Source organism: Drosophila serrata, unplaced genomic scaffold, assembly GCF_035046125.1.
Source record: "Drosophila serrata isolate PLE 108 unplaced genomic scaffold, ASM3504612v1 contig_287, whole genome shotgun sequence".
Classification (NCBI taxonomy): Eukaryota; Metazoa; Arthropoda; class Insecta; order Diptera; family Drosophilidae; genus Drosophila; species Drosophila serrata.
In genome coordinates, this window is record NW_028257185.1 from 1 (window position 1) to 8,991 (window position 8,991).

The 8,991-nt window shown below is 38.6% G+C and overlaps 1 protein-coding gene across 1 annotated transcript; it reads right to left on the reverse strand.

Moving 5' to 3' along the window:
• Window positions 1-8,191: 8,191 nt before the first annotated feature.
• LOC147643150 (uncharacterized) lies at window positions 8,192-8,704 on the reverse strand. The gene has a single exon (XM_086836612.1). The coding sequence runs from the start codon at window positions 8,702-8,704 to the stop codon at window positions 8,192-8,194; it is 513 nt and encodes a 170-aa protein (XP_086692738.1).
• Between the last annotated feature and the right edge of the window lie 287 nt (window positions 8,705-8,991).

Consider the following 8,991-nt stretch of genomic DNA (forward strand, 5'->3'; position numbering starts at 1 on the left):
ATCTTCTTCCAACCAGGTCTGTTTGTCAGACCTGTTAATACCAGGTCTGTTTATTAGATCAGATCAGGTCTTACAACCAGGTCTTTTTTTTATAAATATGCTTATGATTAATAAATTATTTCCCAGTGCATTCCCAACCCCAAGACTGAAATAACCACTCCTACTCTTCGAATTTAAATATTTTCAAATTACATCACAATGAAAAAAAATATCTTATCACAATTAAATAAAACTCGAAATGCTTTGAAAGAAAAGTTTTCAGAGTTAAAACAATTTAAATCCAGAATATTATGGGCTTGGAAGAAACATTTAAACCTATAACTAATTCATTAAATGAACTTGTTAATAATAATAATAACAAAAATTCCTGTCCAATACAGGGGGAGACAATCAAAATGATCAATTTGAATTTGACAAAGAGAATTTTCAGAATTTCAGAAGGGGATAGCACAGGGCGTCGGCACAATACCTGAGCACACAGCCAGGAATTCCGTCGGGACCTGGCGAATAAACTGGCTTGACACGATGAAGATCTAAAGGGAGACAGCTTTCGTTTAGGCTGGGACAGAAAATTAAGTTTGATTTGGGTATGTCGTAGGAATAGGTCTGGTGTAGATACGAAGAGCTAGAATAGGTTATTTGAAAAAACTGCGAAAATAGATCGGCTATTGCCTGATCATTATTTGCATTAGAATTTTCAAATGAAAGCGAGGAAGGATTTGTTTTAGGCTTACGTTTAGTGTTAACGAAATTATAAAACTGTTTTGGGTCCTGTGAGAACTGGGCCCTGCAACGAGTTAAATAGTTTTTATAACGACCGAGCTGATAAATAAGATGAAAGGGCAGATTGAGAACCGGTGATTTTGAATTTAGCATACAGTCTAGATTTTTTATTTTTAAGTCGGCTCAACTCTTTAGTAAACCACGGCGGTTTATTCGAGCTTGGCGGATAATATAACGGAACACATTCAGTAAAAAATGAATTCATGGCGCTGTAAAAAATATCCACGGCAACTGCCATGTCAGTGCACATGTATAGATCAGACCAATTGAACTCGTTTATAAAATTATTCAGCCGTTCAAAGTCCGTTTTGCGAAAACATAGGACTTTATTGGCTGGACGATCAGAAATATTCTGTACGTCACACCCAATATCAAGAGTCACATCGAAAGTTGGATGATAAGGATCTCTCGGGATCTCTCGCAGAATCAGAGACGAAGCAAAGATCGAGCAAGCGCTGTAAGGAATTTCGAACATGGTTGACTTGAGACAGCGAAATGTCAAACAAGCCAGCGATAAAGTCATGTTGTGTAGGTGTATGGAGAGTATTGGTGGAATTATTTGAGCACCAAATAGCACCAGGGATATTAAAATCTCCTAGAACTACCAACTGGTCTCTATCCAAAAGTCTACTGGAAACCATCTGAATAGCGGAAAGGTGATTCCAATAAATAGGAAGTTCCGACAGTGGAGGTATGTAGGAACAGGTAATAAAAATGGAGCTACCTTTGATAGATAGCTTCACACAGAGGAATTCAACATCGTTGCATTCCTCGAAGGTTAATAATTCTGACGTGAGTGAGGAGTCCACCGCTATTAGAACTCCACCCCCGCGTCTGACAGGGCGATCTAGCCGATATACCGTGAACACAGCTGGAAAAACTTCGGAGCTCAGAATTTCCGGCTTTAACCAGGTTTCTGTGAGCACAATAACCTGAGATACAAACGAAAGGCTATCAGAATACAAGTTAGGAAGCTTACTACGTAAGCCTCTTGCATTCTGATAGGAAATACCTAGGGAGTGGGTTAGTTTTTTGGATCGGGATTGGAAGACGTAGAAGGCGCAGTGGTATGATCAGGCCTGGGAAGAGTTATTCCTACAGGCCGCTTTTTCTTTTTCTTCGCCTCGAACTCCTTAACAACGATGTACTCTGGCCAGAAGTTGGGAGAGCAAATAGTATTAAAGAGGTCGTTAGGGACATTTATTTTGAAAGATGAAATGTCCCTTGCGTAAGAAAATTTGAATTTTTCCACCTTTATCTTAATTTTATCGGCTCTGGTTTTGCCTTGTATAAAGGCGAGAACATCTGCCGATGTTTGGTCAGGGGAGAGCCACGAGACAAAAATATGTCTCGTTGGTGGAACAGCTATAAGGGCTTTTGGCAAGGCAGATTGGTTATCTGCCGTGCCATTGTCGGCCGGTATTCCGGGCCTAACACCCTGGGTAGATAATGGTGTGTGCACGGGACTTTGAGGGGTCAATATTTGCGACCCCCCAGGGGACAAAACAGAAATCACCGGCGGTACGGGCACTCCCGCTGCACATTCGGATACCGAATCTTTTCTAGCGCTCGATCTCAGCACTCTTGGAATTAATGCTGAGGTCGAGGGCTGTGCCGAGGGAGGCTGCTGCTGAGAGCCCGTTGCAGGTAGTTGGGGTCCGTCTACATGCTGCCCACCAGTAGCAGTTTTTTTGCGCCTAGGAGACTCATTTAATAGCGTAAGGCTATTAAATTGGGTGTCCAGCGCCAAGAACATATCAAGAGTTTTACGAAAACTCGTTAAAATGCCCTTAAAACCGCTTTTGGTTTGCCGCATGAAAGACATCATCTCCCTTTCTACATCGCGACAGGCCTCACAACAGAAACGCAGGCCGATGTTTTTTTTTACATCGTCCACCGTCCGAGCTGCAACTCCAATACACTTGGCGTGCATGACGTTGTCGCACAGCCAGCAGCCGATTGTAAGGTCACCTGCAACAACTGCCTTTTTGCAGGTTTTGACTAAACAGACAATATTTCCGGACATTATTAGGACTTACCACTGTACTTGTACTTGGAAAAAATAACAACAGAGATATGAACAGCGAGAGCGAGAGAGCGGGAGAGCGAATGAGATTAGATTAGATAAAAAGTGCAGCGGCACAGCTAAAGCGAGAGAGTGAGAGAGCGTGGGAGATAGATAGATAAAACGTTTAGCTGTTGCGACGGCGCAAACAAAAGCTAGACGAAGAAGGCACAAAAAGGAATGCAAAATATGCAAAAGCTAACACTAGCAGCACAACTAAGTTGGAAAATAAAGCCAATTATGTACACAAAATAGTATAGCTGCATGCACACGCGAAGTGAACGGGAAGTTATAAACACAAATTAGAAAATTTAAGTTAACCCCGGTGGTTAAAATCAATCTTTAATACAAAACGAGAGCGCAAGAAAAAAAACACGTCCGTTCACTTGGAAAGATGAAAGTAATTGATCTTCTTCCAACCAGGTCTGTTTGTCAGACCTGTTAATACCAGGTCTGTTTATTAGATCAGATCAGGTCTTACAACCAGGTCTTTTTTTTATAAATATGCTTATGATTAATAAATTATTTCCCAGTGCATTCCCAACCCCAAGACTGAAATAACCACTCCTACTCTTCGAATTTAAATATTTTCAAATTACATCACAATGAAAAAAAATATCTTATCACAATTAAATAAAACTCGAAATGCTTTGAAAGAAAAGTTTTCAGAGTTAAAACAATTTAAATCCAGAATATTATGGGCTTGGAAGAAACATTTAAACCTATAACTAATTCATTAAATGAACTTGTTAATAATAATAATAACAAAAATTCCTGTCCAATACAGGGGGAGACAATCAAAATGATCAATTTGAATTTGACAAAGAGAATAAAACTAACATTTTACACTGCAGCTACAAAAAATTAAAGACCTAAATATGATGCATACAAACCATTGGATTGGAGATTAAGAACTGATGATTATGATAATATTTCTGGTGGAGATGAGGTGGACCAGAACGATAAATTTTATTCCCAATCAGCTATAGATGATGATTCTTCATTCTCACCACCTGATCATCACCCACATCAATCACCACCAGTATTATCAAACCAAGCGACTGCTCACACAACTCAAACCCACCCCCCCATACATCACCATTGATGAGATCTCCACCCTCAGTGCTTGAAGAGAGTTCAACAAATTTTAATGTTAGTGAAATACCACGAGATCATATTTTGAATAAAACATATGGACCATACAAAAATGACTCTGGTAAATTAATGTTGGGGAATAATCAAATAAATGTATCAAATAATACAATTGAGTTTGAGGATGGGCAAAACTGGCAACTCACTAGCGGATTATATTCTTTAATATTCCATCATCTTCCAAAAAAATTATAATACAGATGATCTGGAGCTATATAGAGAAATTTTACTAAAAACTAATGCCTACCGAAGAAATTTTCTACCAAACGGACAAGTGAAAGGAACGAGAGCATTAAAATATTCTCAAATTATCAAACCACTTTTAGCTAATTTACCCGTCGCCAAGTCTACACCCAAACGCGAGACGGGACTCTACCTAGATACTGATGGAAACTTTAATATACAAAAAAGGCGTATAAAAAATGGTGGCTCCCCAAAAGAAAACGCAGATATCGTCATCAAAGAATATGTCGATAAAGCTATTTATGAGTTGAGAGTATCCTTAACATCATTGATTACAAAATTTCAAGAAGAAATTGGTCGAAGTTTTGATGGTGTTGCGGCAATCGATACTGATACAGAGGGTAATTTTAATATTCAACGTGAAAAAAATCTCGGGATTCCCAAAGAAGCTATAGATAAAGCCAACAAGGAATATGTCGACAAGTCTTTAAAGAGGCTGAGGGATTCTATTATTTCACATCAACAAGATTTAATTGTTAGTATTCCTAATGAAAAAACTGCATATATTGAAGATCGATTAGAGACTTGAGGTTGTCTCAACTATTATTGAAAAAATAAGATTTTCGAAATAATTTGATAGTCTTTTACCTGATAATAAGTAGGCGAGGAATTATTAATGAATTACACGCTCCTGCGCGCAAACATTTTCTACGTCGGAGGGCTGATCTGGTGGAAATGGGAAAGTACTCCGCCTCGAATAATGGATATCGCTTCCTACTAACAGTAATTGACACATTCTCGAAATTTGCGTGGAGTAAAGCACTTAAATCTAAGGCTGCAACAAATGTTGTTGAAGCAATGGACAAAAATATTTAAATCTGGACTTGGATTACCAAAACATCTACAAACAGATGGTGGAAAAGAGTTTTTTAACAAACAATTTCATTCTTTGATGAAACGACATCAAATAAATCATTATTCGACATTTAGTACTTTAAAGGCTTCAATTGTTGAGAGATTCAACAGAACATTAAAAGAACTTATGTGGAAAAAGTTGTCTTACAACGGGAGCTCTAAGTGGGTTGAAATCTACAAAAAATTAATTAACTTTTACAACAACAAAATACACAGGACTATAAAAATGGGTCCCATCGATGTGAACGTTGAAAATAAGAAACACATCTTGGGAACGGTAAACAATAATATAAAGATATTTACAGGTACCAAACTGAAAATTGGTGACAATGTTCGAATATCAAAATAGAAGGGAGTATTTGGGAAATCGTACACTCCTAATTGGAATGTTGAAATTTTTAGGATATACAAAGTTCAAAATAAATATCCAACCACATATCTATTAGAAGATTTAAATGGAAATACTATTAAGGGTGGATTCCATAAGGAAGAGCTGAAAAAAACTAGATTTCCCAATGCCTACCTAGTTGAGAAGGTACTTAAAAAAGAAGGAAAATTATGTCTTGTACGTTTGTTAGGTTTCCCTAAAACCGACGACAGTTGGATAAATAATTCTGAAATTTTATAATGAAATAAAGACACAAGCAGTTTTATGATTTCCTTTGGATATTTATTTATTTTTTTCTTTTAATTCAATTTTATTCTTATCTTAATATTATATACACATTAGATTTAATTTATTTTTATACCCTTGCAGGGTATTATAATTTCAGTCAGAAGTTTGCAACGCAGTGAAGGAGGCACCTCCGACTATATAAAGTATATATATTCTTGATCAGGATCAACAGCCGAGTCGATCTAGCCATGTCCGTCTGTCCGTCTGTCCGTCTGTCCGTCTGTCCTTCTGTCCGTCTGTCCGTCTGTCCGTCTGTCCGTCTGTCCGTTTCTACGCAAACTAGTCTCTCAGTTTTGAAGCTATCTGAATGAAACTTTGTAGTTAGCCTTCTATATACTCTCACTCGTATATATGTCGGAACGGGCCGGATCGGACGACTATATCATATAGCTGCCATAGGAATGATCGGAAAATTTTTACAAAAAAATTTTTAACTTTTTCAGTTTTCAATAGAATTCGATCAAATTTGAGTTATAGCCATTTTACTATACTCTATAATTTTGCATAAAATTTTATGAAAATCGGACTACTATATCATATAGCTCCCATAGGAACGATCGAGAAATTAATACAATTAAATTTATAACCTTTTCAGTTTTCAACTGATTTTCATCAAATTTTAGGTATAGGCATTAAATTTAAGTCTTAAATTTTGTGGTAAATTTCATGAAAATCGGACGACTATATCATATAGGTGCCATACAAACGATCGTTTGATGTGGAGGAAAAATGCAAATCAGTGAATGTAAAACTGCAAATATAATATGTATAGGTGAATGAAATGAAAGCAGGTATTACTTCATTGTTTTTTAACACAAAGATATATAATTTGTATTGTATGGTTTTTTATTCATAGAAGTTCTATCTGCAAGGGTATATAAACTTCGGCGTGCCGAAGTTAGCTTCCTTTCTTGTTAATCTTAAAGTAAGTATTTTTAAATAAATTATTATACTATAAATACAAAAATAAAAAAAGGTGTTTTTATTTAGATACAATTTTTGGATCTCTCATTTTTGGGGTGTTTTCAAGAGCACACATTCGGCTATGAAAAACCGTTGAATCTGCTTCTAGAGCTGCCATACATCCTTCAATTTCCCTACGAACTATTTAGTTATGACCTATTGATAGAGTGGATATTTCATCATCACCTATAACTCTTTTGTCATCCTTATTATCTAAAGTAATTTTTGTAATTTTTAATGTACTAATTTCATGCCCTCTCGACCTAAACATGTACATGCTATCACTTTCTTGTTGTCCTGTGAACAAACAATTTTTATAATTATAAAAAGTAATCTTCTCCAAACAACTTCTTTTCACTCCCTTATTTTTCTTAACACATGTTTCAGGCTCGCTACCTACACCCGCTGCTGTGTAGGCATACATTTTTGAGCGAAGACCCACAAACTTTGTCATCGACCCACCCTGCAGTTCATCTTTGAAGAACCCTAAGCGCTTCTTATTACACTGCTGGAAATTCAATAGCCTAGCCAATTGATCTGGATATTTAGATGTATCAACTTTTAAAGCAACATCTTCTCGAATGTCACTATATAAATCCTCTGTTTTAATAAAGTAGATAAATGAATCTGCATCCATATAATTTAATTTAAGTGCATTTTGAAATTTGGGTTTCATATATGAGTAGTAAAAATCATACAGCTTCCATATGGATAACTCCAACACTACAAATCCCAGGAATGTTGGCTTATCACTAACCTAATGAAGTCTATTCATTTGAATTGGATACATGTTTTCACTAAACTTTGTTGCACTATGGAAATTGGACCTGGCTATTTAGTCCCTCGCACATAATCTAGGACGTTCACCTTGGGGGCTTCCCATTTTGTTACTATGCGTCTTCCCGTAGACACTGTTGTTCAAAAGCTTAAAAAAGTCTTTCTTCAAATTACTTTTAGCCCTAGTCCTATGCTTGTGTTAATATCAATATAGTTCCTAAGCCAAGGTTTTTGCTTTAACTCGAGGATACTATGTACCTTTTTGAGCTCTAAGCCATTATCTTTTCACTGCTTTAAAGTTTTATAGTGTATAATATTGTAACGAATTTCTGTCGTGATTGGGCCACGGGCAGAGTTCACTACGGAAAGCCGAGCAGAACTTTTTAATAGGTGTGGCTGCCTAGAACCCGGTCTGACCCACTCACTCGTCCAAATCTACACTTGGCCCCATGTGGAAAGGTGGTTATTTCTTAGCTTCTCTTTATTGGCGTGCTTTTCCGGACACGTTCGTAAGAAGAAGAGAAGGAAGTCGAGAGCGCTTAGAGAGACCAGGCATCCTGGCTGTCAAAAGCTCTCATAATTGCGCCTATAAGGGATTTCGCGGTTTCTCGCGTTGCCAACGGCTATAACTATCGCAGACTCTTCGAATCTAGCGGTTTTCGTTACATTACCCCCACTCAGACTCGAGCCTCCTGGCCGTGTAATTCGGAATTCGGGTCCCGATATGGTGACAGGCGGTTGACATGAACGGTCCTAGTGGTACGCTTCCTCGGTACACGGATCTCGTACACTAGGTCGGAGTGACGTCGGATGACGGTGGCGGGTGCAATCCAATCCGACTGCAACTTAGGGCATCGTGCCACCCTTCGAGTAGGCGACTTGTTGACGTTGGCGGCCGCAATTAAATGTTGTCGTCCGAGCTGCTGCGTTTGTCGGAGACGGTTCTGCAGTTGGTCCACGAATGCTGTGTAACTTTCCGGATTCGGGAACGGTCGCCCATACAACAATTCGTCTGGTAGTCTAAGTTCGCGTCCCAGGGTCAGTTGTGACGGCGAGAACCCAGTCGCCTCATGCGGGGCCGATCGATAGGCCCACAGAGCTAGCGGCAGCAATTGGTCCCAATCGCGTTGATTTGCGGCAACGAATTTCGCCAAATAGTCCAGGAGAGTTCGGTTAAACCTCTCAACCATTCCGTCCGATTGAGGGTGCAACGGCGTAGTACGAATCCACATCAAGCAGGTGCAAGCGAGCTTGGAATACTTTTGCCTCGAAGTTTCGGCCTTGATCCGAGTGAAGGATGAAGGACACACCAAACCGGCAAAAGACTTCTTGGACTAGCGTTCGGGCTACCGTTTCAGCCGTTTGATTGGGCAGCGCTATGCATTCCGGCCATTTGGTGAAGCATCACTACAGCGATGTAGCGGTATATAACCAGAGCCGAAAAAATTAAGATAAGGGTGGAAAAGTTCAAATTTTC